We start from the raw sequence: 23,549 nt of genomic DNA on the forward strand, positions 1-23,549 counted from the left end.
TAACCTCAAACCCACTAGTTTTAGAAGCATTAAGGCATTATTTCACATCTTCCCCTGTTCTACATCAAATATTCTTTTAAAAATATATATTTTATATTTTTTCCACTGAGGAAGGGAGAGGGATAGAGAGTTAGAAATATCGATGAGAGAGAAACATCGATCAGCTGCCTCTTGCACACTCCCTACTCGGGGTGTGCCTGCAACCAAGGTACATGCCCTTGACCGGAATCGGACCTGGGACCCTTGAGTCCGCAGGCTGACGCTCTATCCACTGAGCCAAACCGGTTAGGGCTACATCACATATTTTCCCATCAATTTGGCTAACTGTGCCAAATTTGTTCTTTTTTCAATTCCTTAACTCTATTTTAACTTGGTTTCTGGAAGAAAAAGGTTAAATGCAAACACATAGTGGGAATAATACTGGACAATGCAAACATCCCCTGTGAACTCATTTACCGGAGGGTGGAGGTAATGGGGCTGTATGCACTAATCCATGACTTGAGATCAGCAAAATTGTCAGTACCTTGTAGATTAGTGAAATGACTGTTATCAAACTGTGTGTTTCCCTGGCACTCAAATCCTCAGAGGCCAAAAATACTAACTTAAGTTTAGGTTTTGTAGCAGAGTTTGGACTCAAAGAACTTTCCAAAATGATGTCTAGCATATAGGAGATATCTAATACCTGCTGAATACACACATGCATGAGTGGCACTAAAGACAGACAGATGTGAGCCACAAGAAAGGGAAGCCCAATCATGAACAAAGTACAAAGTAGAAAAGTGAAGTGGTTTCTGAAGATGTACTGATAAAGAAATGCACAGAAATTCTCACCTTGGACCAGTTTGGCCTCCGGAGCTGTACCTCTGGCTTATAAAGCTTCTTTGGGGTTAGTCCATATGGCAGAACTGGGGCTGCAGGAACTCCAAATCCAAAAGGGGGAGGTGGAGGCATACCCATTCCTGGTGGAGGTGGAGGAATGCCAGGGCCTCCAGGAAATGGCGGGGGTGGGGGGATTCCAGTACCACCAGGAAGAGGGGGAGGAGGAGGCAGCATTCCTGGTCCACCAGGTAAGGGAGGAGGAGGTGGGGGGATGGCAGCACCCCCAGGCAAAGGAGGGGGTGGGGGGATGGCAGCACCCCCAGGCAAAGGAGGGGGTGGGGGGATGGCAGCACCCCCAGGCAAAGGAGGGGGTGGGGGGATGGCAGCACCCCCAGGCAAAGGAGGGGGTGGGGGGATGGCAGCACCCCCAGGCAAAGGAGGGGGTGGGGGGATGGCAGCACCCCCAGGCAAAGGAGGGGGAGGTGGGGGAGGAAGAATGGTGCCACCCCCAGGAAGAGGAGGTGGGGGTGGAATAGCAGTGCCACAGCCACCAGGCAGAAGAGGGGGAGGTGGTGGAGGAGGAATGATGCCACCCCCAGGAAGAGGAGGTGGGGGTGGAATAGCAGTGCCAGAGTCACCAGGCAGAGGAGGGGCAGGGGGAACAGTAGCACTGCTGGGAGGGGCTACAGCAGTAACTGCAGCAGAGAGAGAAGCCATTTCTTTCTTGGCATCTTCCAATTCCTTGGACAGCTTGGCAACCTAGAAAAACAATATCAATGAAAGTATACTTCTCACTCTACCTCAGGAACAACTGGAGTTTAAAGGAGCCTAAAAATTACTTAACCCCACCTTCTCATTTCATACATGAAGGGTGTGAAAGGAGTCAGACATGAAGTGATTCACCTGAAGTCACATAACTATTTAGTGACAAGGTGAAATTAAAGTTCAGGTCTTCATGTTCTTAGCTCAGCATGCTTTGCATTAAAAAGGCACCTTCATGCCTGGCCAGTGTTGCTCAGTGGTTGAGCATCAACCTATGAACCAGGAGGTCATGGTTTGATTCCGGTCAGGGCACATGCTTGGGTTGCGGGCTCAATCCCCAGTATGGGGTGTGCAGGAGGCAGTTGATCAATGATTCTCTCTAATCATTGATATTTCTATCTCTCTCTCCCTCTCTAAAATCAATTTAAAAATATATATATATAGAGAGAGAGAGAGAAATATATATATATATAAAAAAGGCAACTTCAACCTTTATGTTAAATTCTCCCTTTGATTAGAAAATGCAAAGACCAAGTAAATCAAATATTCTAGTTACATAATCAACACATGTGCTATACAGGTAATCATGTAACTACATAAGTGATCAAGTTATCAGATATCACAGATCATTCAAATATTTATAACTGCCAAAACCGGTTTGGCTCAGTGGATGGGGCGTCGGCCTGCAGACTGAAGGGTCCCAGGTTCGATTCCGGTCAAGGGCATGTACCTGGGTTGCGGGCACATCCCCAGTAGGAGATGTGCAGGAGGGGCACATCCCCAGTAGGAGATGTGCAGGAGGCAGCTGATCGATGTTTCTCTCTCATCGATGTTTCTAACTCTCTATCTCTCTCCCTTTCTCTCTGTAAAAAATCAATAAAATATATTTAAAAAAAAATATTTTTAACTGCAGAGAGAATGTGTAAGGATAAATCTGTCCAATCTGTCCAGAGATGACAAATAGGAGAAAATAAACAAATATGAGAACAATTTATTTAGTTTCTACTTCTAAATTTATTAGAAGAGTATTATCTATTTCTGGGTAGTGCTGTGATTTATTTTATTCTATGTTGTTCTGTATTTTTCAAATTTTCTATCTTATGTATTACTAATCTCCAAAACAAAACAAACAAAAAAAGTAAAAGATTTTTAAAATATTCACGATCTAACTAGATTACCTACTAGTAGCTGAACCCTCCCTGGGAGTAAGATGACTCCTGCTCCAAGACAGACTTATCCTGAGGCTGCTGATGGCAGTACAGGTCACTCTGCCTTCCCTGCTCAGACATTACCTGTCCTGTGAGCTGAGACACCTCTGCTTCCAGGTCCTGTTTCTCGGTGGCAATCTGTTGCTTTTCAGAACCCAATGCATCCTTTTCTCCCTGAAGATCCTGGAGCTTCTGCTCGAAGTCACTTTCCATCTTTTTCATTTCCACCTGTAGCTCATGTCGGGCTGTTAACTCTACATCCAGCTAGAGGAGAAAGGAATCAGGCTCCCAGTAAGCTATCTCAGCAAGAAGCATAGCGTTATTCCCCATAATTTACTGTTTTGTGCCAATCTCTGATCCATAGAGCTCACTGACCCAGGGAATGCCTGGGAAAAAAAGAACACCATGATTCTGACCTGAAAATCATGGATAAAAGAGGGGGAACAAGAGACCATTTCCATAGTTTATCTATTTTTTGGAGTTATAATTAAAAAACAAACACTTAAGATTTTAAAGACATTTAATCAGGTCAGCCATGGTGTATAATTCCAGTAGTCTCTAGGATCAAAACCTATCAACCACAAAAGGAGTCTTTAACAATTGAAGAGAAAAAGAGAATTCAGATATATTCCAGTTCCTATTGTTCCAGGGATAAGAGGCCCGAGATGCCAAGTAAACCCAAGAGTGCTTTCAGTATTATATGAGTGCTGGCTGTCTTTCCTGTCCTGCCCAGGGGTCCAAACCTGTGCAAAGTCACACTAACTAGCTACTCATGATCACATTCAGATCCACTTGCTGTTCATAACCAGGAACTGTTATCGTGTGCTGAATGCTTTCAAAACACCTCAGGTATGTTTCACATGTTAGAAATATCATAATCCTTAGAAAAAGAATGATACACCCAATTGTTTTTTCTCTCACACCCACCTTTTTTTCCAGCTCTGTAGCTTTGGCTTCAGATTTCTCTACCTTTGTTTTATCAATCATTTGATCTGAAAAGAAGAACAGTCAGGAAGTAAAGCTCCCAATTCTCTGGTTTTCCCCGTCACTGCCTAAGCCCTTCAATATAACCAGGGCAGTCTTTGGTCCTTTTGTTTATTTGTATTGCCTTTCTTAATGTTCTGCACTAAATAAAGAACCTTCAGTTAAGTTCAACATAAGATGCTTATGTGGCTGGTAAGGCCACTATGCTGAATGGCATGAAGAATGCCTACAAGTCTTACTTATGAATTTCTGAAACCAGCCAGAGTCCTCGCTTACAGCTGAAGCCCCTTCAAAAGATGGGGTAGTGTGTGAGAAAGGGTTAAATTTTAAAATTATGTAGAAATAAACTTAAGGCCTATATATTTTCAACACAGATGTTGGTTAACACCTAAGAAAAGGACAACATGGAAATACCTGAGAACCAGAAAGATATCTTCTCTGAAATTTTCACTGGAAGATACAAAACGAAAGGCAGAAGCAGTATGTTAAGAAACCAGATGGATGAATTCACTTACCAATCAATCCCTCAATATCAATCTGGAGGTGCCGGCACTTGAAGTCAGGATCAGCCCCATTCTTGTGCAAAACTATCTGAGAAATACATTCTTCAATCAACCTATAATACTGCGGTCTATGGAGGAAATAAAAGGAAAACCACAATATAATTTTCAGAAGTATTCAGGATAAAAAAAGGTAACTGCTTTGCCAATAGAGGGACCTGAGGAAAGTGCTCTGGAAAAGACCTTTTCATAAAATTAACAGAAGTGTGGCTGCCATCTAAGAAACCACTTCCGTATCAGGTACCCATCTACTTCAGAGAGTCAAACTTCTGCCATCTGCCTTCTAGTGCCAATCCTTTCCCATCTAAAAACTTGGGCTTGAGCCTTCCTGTCAATGGACAGTACTACTGCTAAATCTTTACTTTCAGACAACCTAAGAGAACTTTAAATTGACCCCCTTTTGCTATCATCTTCACTCCACACTACCAAAAAAGGAAGGGCATTGTACCTTAGACATTGTGACTTCTTCCACAGAGATGCCTTTCAGTTGGATTAAAGGGACCCCTGACAACTCTCTTTATATCTATGACTAAAAATGAAACCTAATTCTTGCCTTTTCTTTTTCCCTTTACAGACAATCTTTGAACTTAAGGATTTTGTTCTTTCCACTTAGGCTTAAATTCAAAACTTCCCACAGGTATACCATTTTACCTGGCCTCATAGTCATTTCGGACTAAGAGTAGGTGCTGCAGAATGGACAGGAAGTATGGCTCTGCCTTTGAGTCCTTCACCGTGTTTAAGAGAAATTGAAAGACTTCACTGAAATCAGTGGGAAAGAGGAAGAAGCTAAGGAAAGCATATATTTAGATACTATGAGAGGTGGCATACCCAACTCTCAGGAAAAGTAGCAAGATGCTCTTCTATTCTAACAGCTGTTCTTCCTGTAATTATTGTCTGAAACTTTAAGCTTTATAAACTTCCTTTAGCAAAGGGACCAATGATTTGGTGGTACGATACAGAGATAGAGGATTGCTAGTATTTGGCTTGAAGATCAATCAGAAACTAAAAGATAACTGTCTCAAAGTCACTTGTGGTAAATATCAATAGGTAACCAAATTACTCCCTCTGTCAGTTTCAGGAACACATACAAGAAAGCAAATTATAACCCTACTCCCTGACTTGTATATATTCTCTAAAACCAACTCTACATTTTAGTAAGTTAAGCTATCATGTTCTAGGAGGTCTATACTAATTCCGAGGGCTGCTTCCATGCTAAACAACCCTCAGATCACCTTTCCTAACTTTCCTGGTCCATGCTGAGGTAAATAAATCCAATAGAAATCAAAGACACCTGCCTTATCTACCAAGAAGACATGCATGCTGATGTCATCACCCCCACACCATTCCATGAAAGTATCTACAACTGAATGTTTCCTGTCTTGAACCCAGTCAGTTAAAGGATATTCCATCTCCATTCGAATGTCATCCAGCCGTCCCTTCAGGTCAAAGGAATCTTCATCCCCTTGCTCCTCAAACACAGCTAGTTGCACTCTCATATCATCATTTTCAATCTTCCGAAGATCCTGTCCACAACAAAAATAGAAGTCAGAGAACCCAGAAGTGTCCTATGTTGACTAAAAACCCAAGCCTTTCAACCTGGATTTTAAATTGAAAACCCAAGTTATCCCTGGGATGACTAGGCTGTAAGAGCAGGAAGAAATCAGTCCAGCCTTTGTAATGAAAGGCTGCATCTCACCTTCAACACTTGATGCAGCCCCAAGCGCATCAGTTCACTTCGGATGTGAACTCGGAAGTCAAGTTCTTCAGCTGGTGTGATGAGAGCATTGATTAGCTGTAGGCATCCCACCTAAAATTAAAAAATCCAGCAGCTATGTCAGTGTAAACTCCTAAATATAAAGATTTCAATCTTGTTACATGCATTCCGAGGACCCCAAATACAACCTAGAAAATGCTACAAGAATGACTTTTTGCTGGAGCAATATGACCTGGTTTGAGCACAGGTCTGGAGAGCTCAGAGGTCTAAATAATTCCAAGGATTTGATGGTATACTTTGCTCTAGGCCTTGGTTTTCCTAATTTGTGAATAGATATATTTTCCCCATTTCATAATGAGGGACAGTTCTTTCTCTGCCTGCTTGGAGAGAAGGATAATCATTTTCCTTTCCTAACAAATTATAAAATATATAGTTGGGAACCATTCCATGTGCTCTATTAAAAGGTCAAATGAACTTAAGTCTTTCCATGTAGAATTCTACTCTTGGGCCCAGTTTCAGGGGATATACATGCCTTGAGTGCAATGGAGGTCTCACTTTTTAGTCCATCCAGCAGTGGCTGGAAACGTTCCACCTCATCCATCTCAGCTCTTTCTGTCATGGCTTCCAAAACCCTTTCATTCCTGCCCAGGAGAAAAGAAAGGGAGAGAATTGCCCAGGTGCTCTGACACAGACACACATAGCAAGTAGATTATGCAGGGACATAGATCAGTTAGGAAATGCAACATTATCAGTGTTCTGGATTTCTCACATTATTCTCCTCATCACCTAGAACAGGGGCCAGAATGTGCTGAAAGCTAAGGATGATCTCTTCAGAAAAATGTACCTTAAAACCCATCCTTAGACTCCTACCTATAATTAAGACCCCTGTTCTATAGAATATAAATTGGTACAACTTTTGGAGGGACATTTAATAATACCAATTTTGAATGCACATAACATTTGCCCTATGTGTAGAAATCTATCGAACATAAATGAATGTGAAAGAATAGATGTACAACAGGGGTGGGGGCCTTTCCTCTGCCAAGGGCCATTTGTATATTTATAACATCACTCTCGGGCCATACAAAGTCATCAACTTAAAAATTAGCCTGCTATTTTGGTCAAACATTTAATTAACTCACCCCTAATGCCTCAGCAGCACCAGACTAAATGATTTCACAGGCCTTATACGGCCCGCTGGACATTCCCCACCCCTGATGTATGCGGATGCTCATTATAGAATCATTTCCAACAGTAAAAATTCTTATCACCTAGAGCAAGAGCCAGGTATGCTTTAAAAAATGGAAAAATTGTTAAATAAATTATGCAATATACAGAATATGGAATGTTAAATAGCCAGGAAAGATATCAATAAATGTTGACATAAAAGAGTGTCTAAAATCTCCTGTTAAATAAAAACAAGCTGAAAAAAATTAATGGTATAATCTAGCTTTTGTTAAACACCTCCACAAAAAATAAAAATCTGTATTATACATGAAATCGGTTTTGTAGGCAAAAGCCATTTTTTCTTAGTTCTAGAATAGCATCTTTTGGAGTGGTATAAGATATCTTAGAATCTAGGAAATGCAATATATTTTTCTGTTCTAGAAAAAGATATATGAGACAGCATCAAGTCATTAACAGTGGTTATCTCTGCAGAATAGGATTTGCCAAAGGCCTAAGGTTGGTAAATTTTATTTTATATATTTCTGTGTTGTTTGGACTTTAAAGAATAATATTGTGTTGCTTCTGATCTTTAAAAAAAAAAAAAATAGAAAAAGAAACCCTTGTCCCTAGACAACACAGATGGAGATCTGGAGGTATTTGACTATAACCAGTGGTACATTCAGGATAGCCCCCATCACCTGACAATCTTCCTTAAATATTAAGATTCACCGTGTTCATGTCTGAGAAAAAATACATATTTAAAACCAAGTGGCCACCCAAGCAACTCAATTTTCCTCTAGACTAGGGAAGATGGTAAAAAAGACGATGAAGAGAAATAATTCGTCACATACATGTCCTCTGGCTGTGGTAGGATACAAAGAGCAGAAAGCAGCTTAGCTGCATCAATCATCATGTTGGGAACAGCAGGATCCATGGCTCTGACCAGCAGCAGGATTCCTTCTTCTGTCTCTAACATGGTCTTGATTCCAAACTGGCACGACAAGAACAGAGAAGGGAGGCTTAAAGATGACAGCATCTAACGCAGGACACATTTAGGAGTCATTATGATATTTCCCTCCAAAATTCATACATTGAAGTTTTAACTCCCAGTTACAACAAGGTCATATAAGAATAGGGTGGAGTCCTAAATCCAATGACTTGTCCTTATAAAAAAGGGAAATGTGGCCATAAACATGCACACAAAGAGAATGCCATGTGAACATGAAGGCAGAGGTTGGGGAGATGCATCTACAAGTCGAGGAATGCCAGATGCTGCCAGCAAGCCACTAGAAGCTAGGAGAAAGGCAGGGAACGTACTCTCCCTCACAGACTTCAGAAGGAACCAACCCTGCCAACACCTTGATCTTGGACTTCTAGTCTCCAAACTGTGAGACAATAAATTTCTGTTGTTTAAGACACCCAATTTGTAGTACTTTGTTACAGCAGCCCTAGCAAACTAATATAGGGGTAGAATACGTTCCCCAATGGAGCCAAACAGAAATTAGCATGGCAAAGTCATTTTCTAGTAGATTCACCACAGACTTCTATGTCTTCCAAGAGTTCAAATCTTGGATTTTTATGTTTCTTTTTAATGTCCCCCACTCCAACCCAATGGAATAAGTTAATTATAACAAAATTAAACAGTGAGGAAGATAGATTTTACTCAGGAACAAATAACCATGGGTTCCCTGGTTTTAAATACAAAAGAAAGGAAGGAAAGGGAAGGGAAGAGAAAGGGGAAGGGGAAGAGGAAGGAAGAAGGGGAAGGGAGGGAGGGAGAGAGAGGGAGGGAGATTTTAACAGTATGACTGTCTGGGAAAACAAACCCAAACATAAACCTTTAAAAAACAGTAACTACAAGTCAGGAAATTCAAGAATTAGCAAAAGAAAACTATAAAAAGGAAAAAAAAAATGACCCTACTCTCTGAAACACATTACAACTGGGGGGAAAGGGTCCAAAGAAGCATGTATATGTGGCAATCAAAAGTCATAATACTAAAAGGGAAAACTAGAAATCTTGAACTTCATATTCCTAAGTCCTTTTTGGTGTTTGCCAATAGAAGAGAAAGAATAGGGGTCATGATGGGGTTGCAATGGGGGAAAATCTCACCTTGTTGTTCATAAAAGCTTTCAAGCAGCGAATGATCTCATGCTTGTTACGGCTATCATAGCTCCTGCATGTAGAAAACATAATCACTGAAGTCCCCTTATTCTATACCCCTCTCCCATTTGACTTTTCAGTCTTGCAAACAAGGGTCTATGGAACATCCCCAACTAGTATCTGAGTAAATTCTAGCCCATGGCACTTTGCTGTGAAACACTGGCAAAAACAGGTAGTAAAGAGGGATCCCCACAATCAAAGACCTTTGGTTATTCCTCTCAAAATCCAAGATTTAGAATTACATTAAAATCTTCCCATTAATTCCCTCTCAGCTCCAAAGTACTAAATTCTATCAGGATAATATTCCATCTATTACTACTTGAAGTCTGTATTCAGGAGGTATAGGCCCTGTGTCTTGTTTTTGATAGATTCCAGGAAGTAAAGAAGTTGCTTTGGGTCAGGCTGGCTTCAAGGAAAGCTAAGATAGTCTAAGGTATCCCTAGGATTATTCTAACCCTGAAGACTGTCATAAAGCTGGTTCTGAACTGATGAAGTGCACTGTAAGACTTCCAGATTAGATATGACCCAGATCAGATCACAGGGGAGCTCTAGACTAAATCAGACCCTATTTCCAGATGAGATAAGAACCTAGGCTGAGAGACTCATAATCTTATGTGATATATATCCTGCGTTATTCACTAGGAAATTTAAGTTCCTCCTCCTTTTCCTGTATCTATAATCATCATTCTCCCTCTAGTCACCCCTATGATAAACCCCATTCTCAGCTAACAGGATATTCCCCTAGTCCATAACTTTACATTTAACTGCTATTTTCTCCTTTAAAGCAAATAGCCAAGTCCCCTACCACTCTCTACCTAGAAGATGTCAAAACTTGGAAGTCCTTACCCAGCAGTCTCCTCTTTCTCATCATGGAGTCGTTTAAGGATGTCCAGCAAGGAGGCCAGGCCCTCAGCACCAAATGTTTGCACCCAGCTGTAAGGAACAGACACAGACAATGCAATATTAATCACATCAATAATTTCATCGGTACAAAAACAAAGTTTATCCTGGCAACTTCTTACTCCCTATCTAGAACATTTTCACACTTCCCTGACTCTATTCATCATCAGTCCCCACCAGTGAACTCTTAACCCTGAGCTCTTACTCCTGATACCACCTCAAAATCTCACCTGACGGGGTTGTTGTTGAGGGAGACACGAAGGGACTCCAGGCAGCTGAGCAGAGACATATCCCGCAAGCCTGACCTCAACTCCTGAATGTACATCATGGGAGACCGAGAGCTCTCCTTTTGGCTCATGCCCTAGAAAGGAGCATAGAGAGAGATCAGTAAACCCTGGACCCAGTCATAAACTGGACTAGTATTAGTCAATACAGTTTAAATAATATCAAGGCAAATACCCATCATACATACCACCAAGCCATGTGAGACTCAGAATTTCCCACCCCATTCCCCATATACACTTCATGAAAATTGAATCAGACAAAAAGTATGTGAGATTGATAACTTAAGTGAAAGCACAAAGCAAGTAGGCTTGTATAACAGAATGAAACAGAACTGATACAGACATAAAATGTTCTAGGAAATTGGCAAAACAAACAGGTCCAAGATAAGGGCAAAGTGTGTCATGGGGTACCTGCCCCAGAACTCACAGCCTTGGAGGTGTGCAAGTATTGGGACACCATCTCCCTCTTGATAATAATGTCCTTCTCTCTCAAAGGTTGCTGTTTCTCCTCATTCAGGTTCATGTCCACCTAGTAGAGGAAAAAGGGAAAAAACAAAAATGCCTCAACTTCCTTACAAGTTTTCAGTGTTTAATATTTTATATACTTAGTGAAGAGCTGAATACATTAAATGCTTATTGAATAAATAAATTTTCCTGATCCCTAGAGAGTTCAGCCATTACAGATGATGAACATTCCTCAGGGACAGATGTGGTTAATATTTTAGTATAAGTCCTTGTAGACATTTTTATACATACAAGAGGCCAATGCACAAAATTTGTGGAAGGGGCTCGGTCCCCACCTACGCTGCGGCGCTGCAGAAGCCACCTCTGCCTCAGCCCTGGCTTCGTCCGGGGGTCATCCGGAAGGACATCTGGTCTAATTAGCATATTATGCTTTTATTATTATAGATATTATTATAGATACACTTAACATTTTCCTAATAAAAATGGACTCAATAGTAAATGAAAATTTTATTTGTACTATACTGAATGAAAAGCACACGCTTTTTGCACTTAGGATGGACCTTAATAATCTCTTAGACTGAAGTACTGAGTGACTGACATCATTCAAACAACAGCAAAATCAACACCAGCCAATTCTACAGCACTAGGGCCTAAACACCCATTATCCCCACTTCACACAGTCCACTGGAAAACTGTGAAAAAGCCCCTCAACAGACATGACCTGCAATGTGTTATGGGAGAAAGGCTCTACTTGAGCCTATGACATGTATGAGCCTATGTGTCTGAGCTCAGCATCTCAGTGAGCACAAGTTTAACCCTAAAAAGTCCAGAATATTATTTGAAATGAGGCGAACACAGGGGAACAATAGATATAATCTGTTTTTTCTTGGTGTGTGTGTGTGTGTGTGTGTGCAGGGCGGGTCACTGCTCCCAAATAGCAGTATTAATTTGACATTTTCTGACTCAATTCCTGGTGCCGTCCCCCTCATTTTACAGCTAAATTGAACACAGAAGTTGCCAACTGCTGGCCTTCACATTGAATCAGACCCAAAAATAAAGTATGTTTTGCTTGGCTAACTCAACATTTTAAATTTGGGAAACTTCAAATAAAAATATGAATTTCTAGTATCAAATTTCAGATTGTGGGAGAAACTCTACAAGTCAAACTGTTTCTATAGAAAAACCTATAGATTAAATGAAACTTAAGGGGATATTAAGTATAATGGACCTTATATGGAATTGTGATTTGAATTAAAAAAGTATTTTTTAAATGACTTAATTGGGGAATTCTGGATGTTAGCTATGATATTTGATGCTATTAAAGAATTACTGTGGTGGGGGTTTTTAATTACAAATTTCTAGCTTCTTCTAAAAATAGAATATCTGCCACTACTGCACCAGTATTCCCAACTGGAATGCTACAAAACCTATAGGAACTAACAAAAATGCCAAAAGTCTTTCTACATTTTACCACAGTCCTCATTTTTATCATCTTCTATTAACTTATTTATACTACCTTCCTGGCCCTAAAGACATCTAAGTTTGTAATCCAGCAAGGAGACTGTCTCAATAGATCACACTCAGACTCTTAAGGTACTTGGATTACTAAGAGATGAACTAAAAGCTTCAGTGAAAAATAATAGTAGTATTGGTTGAGTATTTACTATAAACCAGATCCTATCTTTAAGCTCATGCTTTTAATTAAGTGAGGCCTGCACTAGTCTCTATTTGAATCTGAGATCATATATCCAGGCATTATACAAGTCTTAAGAAATCTTAAAAGCACATACTCAAAACTTTCCAAGACTTATCACTAATGGACATTCACCGAGTGTCCTCCCAACTCAGTGTTCCTCACTAAGAACAGCAAATTAAGCCACATCCATGTATACGTCATTACTTAACTGGCTTCAGTCACAGGCTTTAAAGGTCTTCTTAGTGAATATAGCATCAGAATTCTCTTTCTAGATTCGCCATTGAATAGAAGACCTTGGGCAAATGATGCCTTTCCATTCCTCGGTCTCTTCTTTGTACAGAGTTCGCTGTGACTGTTTCAACACTTCATCTACTCTGGCTATCCCAAGTCTCTACACTACCACAGGAACTGACCCACTCCCCCTAGGTCTTTGTGGCAAAGTGTTGCTGGGCAGAAATACATTAACAAGGTGGTCAGTGATCAGACATTTCCAAGCCTAACTCACAGATTCAAATCTTATATACTGGTGCTTATATATTTAGTCCCTTCATTAATGAAACTGCTAGTAAGAAGTTCCCTATTAAGCCTGGAATTCTTTGTAATTAAGGGCTAGTTAGAGGGAATGTGCACCAAAAAAGGGCTCACTATGCCCAAATGCATTACCAGAAAGAAACAACATTTTGGGATGGGAAACTTACCAGCATCTGTTCAAAAAGTATTAAAACTTGCTCATCTGAAATATCTTGCAATGACTGTGCTGAGGGATCATCCCCGTATGATGAATTTCTATGAGAAGAATTGGGCTTTTCCTTCTCCTTCTTAATTCTCATGCTGGTAAATCTCTCCAGCTGTTAAAGAGAAAAAACTTATTAGCAGCGATCCATTTTCACATACACATTAAATAGCCTCTTCTACACACGATTCCTCTGGTTTGTGATTAGTCCAAGATTCTTCTGGCATTAATAAAACAGCCTTCTTCATATCTAATATCTAATTTAGTATACTGACTCTGTACTCTCATGTTTACACAAAAATAAAACGACTAGGGTATTAAGATTTGGAACCTCTCTAAAAAGAGAAAACTTTGTTCTTGAGCTCCCTTGCCATTTCTAGTAGCACAGAACTGAAAGCATTTCATGTACTGAGCTATCTCAATTAAATGCCCTTTGTTTCCCTCTAGCTATCCAATAATAAATCTGGCCAAGCCCTCAGAGGATCTTTCCCTTCCAGAGGTAAACATGACCACAGATTTTAATAGATGTAAGTCACAGAGAATAAATGAGCCTTAAAACAGGAGTGGGGAATGTTCAGCCTGCGGGCCATATAAAGCCCTCGAAATAATTTGGTCTAGCTCTGCACCAAGGCATTAGGGGTGAGTTAATTAAATGTCTGACCAAACACAGCAGGCTAATTTTTAAGTTGATAATTTTGTATGGTTCAAGAATGATGTTATAAATATCCATATGGCCCTTAGCAGAAAAAAGGTTCCCCACCCCTGCCTTAAAACCAGAAACCATTCCTTTTTCTTTCTTCTGTACATGCCGTAGCACTTGTTTTATGTAGGCAGCAAAAGTTCAATACATATTCTTCAAAATCCCCTTGCAAAGATTACTATGTAATTCAGGGGTATATATGCCACCTTTCTGCCAACAAAATGCTCATGAACCATTCCTCAAACCTCAAGTAGAGTTGCTCAAATAAAAAAATCACCGATAAGCTGCAGCTTGTCAGCTCTACCTGTTTGAAAATAATAGCAACAAGTATCTGCAAGCATTATGGAGCTTCAAGTGATATGAGTGGCATCCAGACTGCAAGTTCGCTTGAAGTTTAAGGAAAGTGAGCCCAGCCAGTGTGGGCCAGTGGTTGAGAATCAGACCCATGAACCAGGAGGTCATGGTCAGAGCACATGCCTGGGTTGTGGGCTCCATCCCTAGTAGGGGTCGTGCAGGAGGCAGTGGATTGATAAATTTCTCTTGTCACTGATGTTTTTATCTCTCCCTCTCCCTTACTTTCTGAAATCAATAAAAAATATATTGGAAGAAAGAAAGTGGTAATCCTGGAAGCCAATGAGTGTGCCAGGGAAATGCATGCAATGAGCCAAACATAGAGCGAAGAGTTAGGAAAATGCTTTGGGATGCTCTGAGAGCAGAACTTACACCACTTACAAGTTATAGAAAACCAAAGTTATAGTAACTGGTAAATATCGCAATGTAGAAAATGAGCTAGAACATGCACATGCTGGACAATATTTCCTTACCTCATCTGCCATGAGTCGCTTCAGAGTCTAGGAAATGGGAAAAAGGAGGGAGAAGAGAGATCAGTGAAATGCCAGGAAACTTCCCAAATACCAGATGAGTTGGGAGAAAAAAGAAGAGAAAATTCTTTGAAAGGATCTAAGTGACTTCTCACAAGCTAAAAGATTTCTGCCCAACTATTCCTTAGCACATTCTCTTAAGAGGCAAGAAGAATTTTAAGATCACTAACATATGGCTCATTGAAGAAAAAAGAAAGAGACGGCAACCTGAAAAGACTCTGAATCCAATGAACAACAAACCTATGAAACGTGCACAATTTTATTGGTAAACAAGGAAATGCAAACTAAAACTACAATGAGATATCGTTTTGCACTCACCGAGATTGGCAAAAATTTTCATGTCTGTCAGGTCACAGAGCAGCGGAAGCTCTCACACGTAGTTGGTAACGTAAATTGCTATGGCCACTTTGGAAAATAGTATGGGCATTATCTAGTAAATTTAAAATACTACACCTCAACAAATTGATTTTTATATATCTACTCTGTAGAAACTTGCACATATATAGCAGGATGCATTTAATGAGAATGTTCACAGCAGCACTATACTATCTAAAACAGAGAACCATCCAAATAGCCATAATGACTAGAATGGATAAACTGGTATATTGGTACAGTGGAAACTGATTACATAAAGAAAATGAACCCTAACCAGTTTGGCTCAGTGGATACAGCGTCGGCCTGCGGACTGAAAGGTCCCGGGCTTGATTCCGGTCAAGGGCACGTACCTTGGTTGTGGGCACATCCCCAATAGAGGGTATGCAGGAGCAGCTGATCGATGTTCCTCTCTTATCGATGTTTCTAACTCTCTATCCCTCTCCCTTCCTCTCTGTAAAAAATCAATAAAACATATTAAAAAAAAGAAAGAAAGAAAATGAATGGCCCTGGCCAATGTGACTCAGTTGGTTGGAGCATTGTCCCATATACCAAAAGGTGGCAGGTTCAATTCCTAGTCAGGGCACATACCAGGTTGCAGGTTTGGTTAGTGGAAACCAATCAATGTTGCTCTCTCACATTGATGCCTTTCTCTCTCTCTCTCTCTCTCTCTAAAAAAATCAATAAAAAAAAAAGTGAATGAACTTACGGTTACTCACAAAGATGAATGTATTATTTAACTTACACTGAGTTTAAAAACATGTAAAACTAAATTATATTATTTAGGATATAAAATTATATCCACAAATGTCAAAGAAGTGGTTACTTGGGGTGGGTGAAAAGTTGTGACTGCAAAAATAAACAAGGGGGCTTCTTGAGGGCTTACAATATTCTACTTCTTTACATGGATGCTGGTTATATAGGTGTTTGGTTTATAATTATTCTATGTGTTTTATGTTCTCTTCTGTATACATGCTATACTTTACTAGAAAAAGTCTGAATGAGCAGGTGTGGGAAAGCAGGAATTCTTTTTCACCCTAATAATTAATTTTTAAGCCATGTTCTTTTGCTAATGTCCTTAGAAGAGTACAGTGAATACCTTTTGACCCTGCCACAAAGCTATTTTACTAACTTTTTTATGGACAAGAAAAATCTGTATCATTATGTTCATGGTCCCCATGTCAGAGTTCTCAGTTAAATCCAGTTAAACTGTGAATCTTAATTTTGCCCTCCATGGTTGAGGAAGTCAAGCTTCCACTGACTGAGTGCTAATCATTTGAAACTATAAGAACTTTGCTCAGCATCAACAGAATTTAGTTAATTGATGTGTGCTGCATACTGGGGAGTGAAGACAGAAGGATAATGAAGTAGAGACAGCAACACCCAAGTAGACTAGCAATTCCTTTGATCACCACCCTAAGTGGCCTGGCACAGAGAAGTGACACAAGCCACAAAAAAGATGAGTTGAGTGTGTATAGTTTAAGTTGCCATTGCCAAGGTCAAAATTATTTGCTCTGAGACCAATTGCTTCCAGCATCTTGTCCTCCAAACACAAAATGTTCCCTCAGAACCAAGCAAAACCTAAACAATTCTTGGATGGATGTAAGTAACATAGGTAACAGAACCTGGATGTAATAAATCAGTGCCAGCTGGATTGTTCAGATTCAGGGAAACCAGCAACCTGTTCCTTCTGTTTACAGACTCTTTTTTCTCTTCCATCCATCCTCACTACTACTACCCAAGTTCACGCCATTATTATCTCCTGCTTGATTTACTGCAACAGCCTCCTAACTGATCTCCCTGCTTTCAGTCCCATCTGCACCACACCAACTCCATTCTCCATATTATATATTCAAGAGTAATCTTTCTAAAATGCCAAATGGTCCATGTTATTCTCCACTTAAAACCCTTCAATAGCTCCCCACTGCCCTCACATCAAAATCCAAATTCCTAAGCAAGGCATATAACATTTCTGGCTTCTTTCCCTCGACTCATCTCAACAAACCCTCCACCTCAAACTCTTCTGGGCATCTTGAACCAGCCACAGGTTCCAAGTAGATCATGCTGTCTTACCACCAACTTTCCCCAGGCTGCTGCTTCCCTCAGCCTACTATGTATTCAAGGCTAACTCCAAGATGCCCTACAGGATGACACCTCCTCTAACTGGACAGGTACTGTTCTTTGTGTTTCCATAGTAATAGGTATACTTGTTTGTCACACAGCACTAGTAGAGGATTACAATTGTCTTTTGATTGTCTGCCTCCTCTATCTTTTTCCAAACTCAGTTCCTTCAGGGCAGAGCCTGAGACTTAGTCATTACATCTTCTATGAACAAATAACATAACCTGGGGCTGCTTGCCTAAAATAACAATCCCTGGAGAAGCCCTCAAATTATATTCCTCCTCTTCACTGTATCAGTGAAGAAACTGAAGCTCAGACAGGTGGAGTAAATCATCGAGATCACATGACTAGGGGCAAGCTGGGTAGGAGCTCCAGTCTCCAGATTCGAAAGCCCAAATAGCTGTATTCCCCAAATTCTTCTGCCTTGTCCCATTTAATGCCCACTAACTCTTGCCTTTAGATACAAAAGTAAACATATTTTCTTAAGAAGGAAGATAATAGTTTCCCTTGGTGTATCATTAAAAACAGGTTTAATTCTTTAAAAAAAAAGTATCCATGTTTTAGTTCTCAGTTTGAGTAAGGAGAGCAAAAAATGATCCATGCAGGATAAAAGCTGCATTTCCTCAACTAGTCCAAGAGAGGGCAGCAACTACCAGCAAAAAGAATCACAGGCTAGACAAAATTCTGTTTCAGAACCCCATATAACACCTGAACAGCAAGCCCAATTCAATTATCAAAATGGAACTTTCTGCTATAGTATATTAAGGGTGTATGGTTTACTTATATAATACTGTATATTATCCTTAGAGATCCTATGTATACTGGTTGCAAACAGTAAGTTTTTAAAAAGTATCATTAGTTGTTTTGTGGATTCTCTGAGATAGCAAACAAGAAGTTCCTAGATTATGAAAAGTAAAAAGAACTGCCCTGGGTGGTGTGCTCAGTTGGTTGGGCATTGAAAGGTTGCTGGTTCAATTCCTGGTCAGGGAACAGGTCTGGGTTTCGGGCTTGATCCCCAGTGGGGGGCATGCAAAAGGTAGCCAGATCAATGTTTCGCTCTGACATTGATGTTTCTCTCTCACATTGATGTTTTTCCACTCTCTCTCAAAATCAATTTTAAAAATCTTTTTTTAAAACTTTTTAATAAGGACTCTAATCATTTCAACCCCCTAAATGCTTCCACTCTCACCACTGACCCTGTTTACTGTCAATTCTCTTCTGTCCCAAACCAACCCCTTAATTCTCCTAGCCTGTCTGCACTAAATACTTCATCTTCCTGTCCCTCCTATTGAGTTTTCCACTAAAACTTTAAACTGCAAATATAGATACTAAAGGATGTATAAATACTTAATAAAAATTTTTTAATATCAAAATCTTCTCATGAAAACAGATTAATAGAAACTTCCATGTACATATTAGCATAACCAATGGACACAGACACTGGGGCGGAGGGGGCTTGCCCGGGGTGGGAATGGTTGCGGGGGGGGGGGGGAGGGGGGTATTGGGGAAAAAGGAGATATAAGTAAAACTTAATAATAATAAAAAAAAGAAACTTCCAGGTAAAAGATGGTACACTGAATCAAAACATTTAATTTTTCCCCTTCTTGAAACTCTTCTAAATCTATAGAAAAGAACTTTTTAGAAAGAAAACAATGATGGAAGAAAGGAGGCTACAAGGTTGGAAAGAATAAGAAAAGACCAAATTCAACCAAATTTTGAAGCAGGGGAATAAATGGAAGGACTGGTGGTAAACCCAATACACCTAAGAAAGCCGAGTCCTGCCCTGGCTGAGTGGCTCAATTAATTGAAGCATCACCCCATACACCAAAAGGTTGCAGGTTCGATTCTTGGTCAGGGCACATACTTAGGTTGTGGGTTCAATCCCCAGTTGCGGTGCATATGGGAGGCAACTGATCGATGTTTCTCTCTTACATTAATGTTTTTCTCTCTCTTTCCCTTTCCTCTCTCTCTAAAAATCAATAAATATATCCTCAGGTGAGAATTAAAAACAAAACAAAAAAACATGAGTCCTAACCAGAATTAGGAAAAGCCAATAACCAATCCAAAGTATACTTAAGAAACCACAAAAGGCTCGTGAATTAGTGGCACCAGATAACTACAGAAATATGGGGTGGAGGGGGGAGAGTAGGTTAAAAATAAGATTGGTTGAGAGCCGTTTAAGAAGCAGATCTGTAGATATTGGAAGACTGTCCTCTCTTACTTTAGCAGAAATCTGGACGTTTATTCTTAGAAGAGGTTAAAACAGAGGGTCTGTCTCTAGATTGGGGGATGTCAGGCATAGTTGTGGCTAGGGATCCTATATTAAAAAATAATAATAATAAGTTAATCTATGCATACTATATACTAAGACACCCAGCACTTTCCCCCTTCTGGTTTCTCAAACCCCCAGCAGCCAGCCCTTACTGTTAAGGCAGAGGGTTGGAAGAGCCTTCTCTGGGGAATTGAAAAATGACCTAAAGCTACTGACATAGTCTAAGTAGGTCACTGTAGAGCTCTGTGGTCCAAAATGGTAGCCACTAGCCACATGTCACTACTGAGCACTTCTAATGTGGCTACTGTGACTGAGGAAGGACTTTATAATTTTATTTAATTTTAACAAAATTTAAATTTAAAAACTAATGTTAATGTTAAATTTAAGTATATTCAGAACACCCTTGGTATGTGAATCTACTTTTTTTTCACTTGTAAATTTTATGAAATCTAAATACACAATCAAGTATTTTTTTTAATTGATTTCAGAGAGGAAAGGCAAGGGAGAGATAGAAATATCAATGATGAGAGAGAATCACTAATAGGCTGCCTCCTGCACTCCTCCTTCTGAGTATCGAGCCCGCAACCAAGGCATGTGCCCTAACCAGGAGTCAAACCGTGACCTCCAGGTTCATAGGTAAACGCTCAACCACTGAGCCACATCAAGTATTTTTTATGAAAATTGAGCATCCAAATTGAGATGTGCTATAAATGTAAAATAAACACTGGAATTCAATAACTTAATATAAACCACAGAATGTAAAATATCTCAATAGCCCTGGCTGGTGTTGCTAAGTAGTTAGAGAGTCAGGTATCATGCACAGAAGGGTTGCGGGTTTGATTCCTGATCAAGAGCAGGTACCTGGGTTGGAGGTTTGATCCCTGGTCCCGGTCTGTGCGCATGCATGAGGCAACCAATCAATGTGTCTCACATTAATGTTTCTCTCTCTCCCTCCCTTCCTCCATCATTCCCTCCCTCTCTCCCTCTCTGCTCCCCTCCCTCCCTCCCACTCTCTCTAAAAATCAAGGGAAAAACATCCTAGGGTGAGGAATAACAAAACAAAAAATCTCAGTAATTTATATAATTCCTACATATTGAAGTAATATTTTACATATACTGAATTAAACAAACGATATTAAAATTAATCTCACATGTTTCTTTTCACTTTTTGCCTTTTTCTGTGGCTACTAGAAAATATATAATTACATATGTGACTCACTTTATATTCCTATTGGTCCAGGCTGTCTTACAGTAAAGTACACAGACAACAGCCCTAGCCATCCAGACCTTCCAATCAGTTCTTTAGTCCTCATTTTTAAATATTAGCAGACAAAACTCAGGATTATCAGACATTTGAAGAAAGCTACCAATAAACGTGGGAAAAGAGAAAAAAAACAACTTATATAAATACTATGCAAAGAGAAGAAAAAATTTTAAAAAGCATTAATATCCACAAGAGACAACACCATTTAAAAAGGAACATTCAGAGGAAAAAGAACCCTTAACAGAGGTTCTCAACCTGTGGGTCGCGACCCTTTGGGGGTCAAATGACTCTTTCATAGGGGTCGCCTAAGACCATAGGAAAACACATATATAATTACATATTGTTTTTGTGATTAATCACTATGCTTTAATTATGTTCAATTTGTAACAATGAAAATACATCCTGCATATCAGATATTTACATTACAATTCATAACAGTAGCAAAATTACAGTTATGAAGTAGCAACGAAAATAATTTTATAGTTGGGGGTCACCACAACATGAGGAACTGTATTAAAGGGTTGTGGCATTAGGAAGGTTGAGAACCACTGCCCTAAAAGATGAAAATATGAGAACAGAAACTCAAGAGGAAGCTCAATAGAGGATAGGAAGAAAGAATTGAGGACTCGCCTTAAAAAGCAGAGCAAAAAGATAGAAAAATGAGAGAAAAGATAAAAAAATTAGATCAATTTGGGAGGTACAATATCCAAACTAATAGGAAAAAACAGAGCAAATTATCAAGAAATAATTCAAGAATAGTTCCCAGCATTGAAGGATGAGTGTCTAACACAAAGGACAAAAATAGATCACACACAAGCATATCATGGTGACATTTCAAAACACTTGGAATACAAAGAAAATTTACAAGATTCGACAGAGAGGAAAAGTGATCATATACAAAGGAATCAGGCAAGCTTTGAATTTTTTTTACAATAAACCAAAAGCTAGATGGCAATGGAACAAGGCCTTTAAAATCTGAAGAAAATAATTTCCAACCTAGAATTCTATATACCCGACCAAACTATCAGTCAAATGTGAGTTCAGAATAGACATTTTTAAACAGTTAAACTTTCAGGAAGCTATTGTAGTATATGATCCACCAAAATGAGGGATCAACCCAAGAAAGTAGAAGACTTGAAATACAGGAAATAGGAGATCTAACACATGAAAGAAGAAAAGGAAATCCCTAGGACAAAGATTCCAGATGACAACTCTATGCCAAGGAACACAATTAAAATGGAACCATGAGACTGAGCCAGACCCTCAAAGACTGTCACCCCCATCAATCACTTTTGTTCTGGCTTTTTAAACTGACAATACCTTCTGAACCTGATCCAGATTCTTGGATTGTCCAAACCATATGGCCCACTGGTATCCTCAGAAGGGACCCTTTTAACACTCAGAAAATCTATAGTTGGACTATGACTCCAAGACAGTATTCAGTTTATCTTCAACTGGGCACCTCCATCTAATAGTGCCAATATTGTCTACACTAATAAAAGAGAAAGATGCAAATCGACCATACCTTCACGATGCCCACCAGCCAACCAGGAGTGAGTATGCAAATTAACCCAACAAAGATGGCGAGGTAATTTGCATGTGCAGGCGCCGATGACGCAGGTGTTCCACACCGCCCCAGCTGCTCTGGGCCTCTGGTCAGTGTGGGAAGGCGGAAAGGTGGCTCTGGGCTGGAGCAAAGGTGGAAAGGCTGGAGCGAAGGCGGTGCTGGCAGCCAGGGGAAAGAAGGCCCATTCTTGTACGAATCTTCATGCATCGGGCCTCTAGTCATTTACATAAAGTCTAGATTTTTTGCTTATTTACTCAATTTTTATAATAATCTTTCATTTATATGCAAACAAATATTGATAGAAGGGGTAGGACAACATTTATTCCACAGGAATTTTTTATTCAACAGAATTAATGGGTAAATAAATTTCTAAAGATCATTAGCTGGTACAAGAAAGGAGCTTAACAAAATTGAGTTTAATAAAATGAGCTTCATCTTCTCCAAAAGATTCTTAGTATTACCTAATCATATTTTATCAAATTACTCAAAGGATATCGCATCAAAAGTAACAGCATCAAAAATAAATATATTTGGCTGGATATGCTCTGCAATAAGACCATCAATCAACATAAAAATAAAAAGCTGTATCCTTAACTTGACTTCCAGAATAATTCAAGGCTTTGATTCAGTCACCACATCCTAATGTAATATGTGGCAAGATAAATCTTTTGCTTACCAATCTTCAGGAAATAAGAAACCTCCTAGATACTTTACAGTTTGGTTTAAGAAAATAAAAATTAAAAAGTCAAAAGATCCTAAGATATGCCATATGAGGCCAAACTAATTAAAGTAAATGACTTAATGAGTTTTAACACATTCTGATCAATTATTATATTAAATGCAAATGAACTATAAAACTTCCTTTCCATAATTGGATTTATTGCAGTGGTGATGATGGTGTATCTATTAATACTTCAAC

At 39.5% G+C, this 23,549-nt stretch overlaps 1 protein-coding gene across 1 annotated transcript in view; it reads right to left on the reverse strand.

Moving 5' to 3' along the window:
- LOC132235774 (protein diaphanous homolog 1-like) overlaps nucleotides 1-23,549 on the reverse strand; it is a 44,951-nt gene that overhangs the window by 456 nt on the left and 20,946 nt on the right. The window contains exons 2-17 of the mRNA XM_059698689.1: nucleotides 14,978-15,004; nucleotides 13,419-13,568; nucleotides 10,987-11,088; nucleotides 10,506-10,636; nucleotides 10,222-10,308; nucleotides 9,325-9,388; nucleotides 8,066-8,205; nucleotides 6,580-6,688; nucleotides 6,030-6,140; nucleotides 5,738-5,856; nucleotides 4,985-5,101; nucleotides 4,289-4,404; nucleotides 3,717-3,781; nucleotides 2,874-3,053; nucleotides 1,389-1,578; nucleotides 832-1,301 (exon numbers count right to left, since the gene is read on the reverse strand). Coding sequence (XP_059554672.1) covers nucleotides 832-1,301; nucleotides 1,389-1,578; nucleotides 2,874-3,053; nucleotides 3,717-3,781; nucleotides 4,289-4,404; nucleotides 4,985-5,101; nucleotides 5,738-5,856; nucleotides 6,030-6,140; nucleotides 6,580-6,688; nucleotides 8,066-8,205; nucleotides 9,325-9,388; nucleotides 10,222-10,308; nucleotides 10,506-10,636; nucleotides 10,987-11,088; nucleotides 13,419-13,568; nucleotides 14,978-15,004 — 2,178 coding nt within the window. The remainder of the gene's footprint in view (nucleotides 1-831; nucleotides 1,302-1,388; nucleotides 1,579-2,873; nucleotides 3,054-3,716; nucleotides 3,782-4,288; nucleotides 4,405-4,984; nucleotides 5,102-5,737; nucleotides 5,857-6,029; nucleotides 6,141-6,579; nucleotides 6,689-8,065; nucleotides 8,206-9,324; nucleotides 9,389-10,221; nucleotides 10,309-10,505; nucleotides 10,637-10,986; nucleotides 11,089-13,418; nucleotides 13,569-14,977; nucleotides 15,005-23,549) is intronic.

This window comes from Myotis daubentonii, chromosome 5 (assembly GCF_963259705.1).
Source record: "Myotis daubentonii chromosome 5, mMyoDau2.1, whole genome shotgun sequence".
In the NCBI taxonomy this organism is placed as follows: domain Eukaryota; kingdom Metazoa; phylum Chordata; class Mammalia; order Chiroptera; family Vespertilionidae; genus Myotis; species Myotis daubentonii.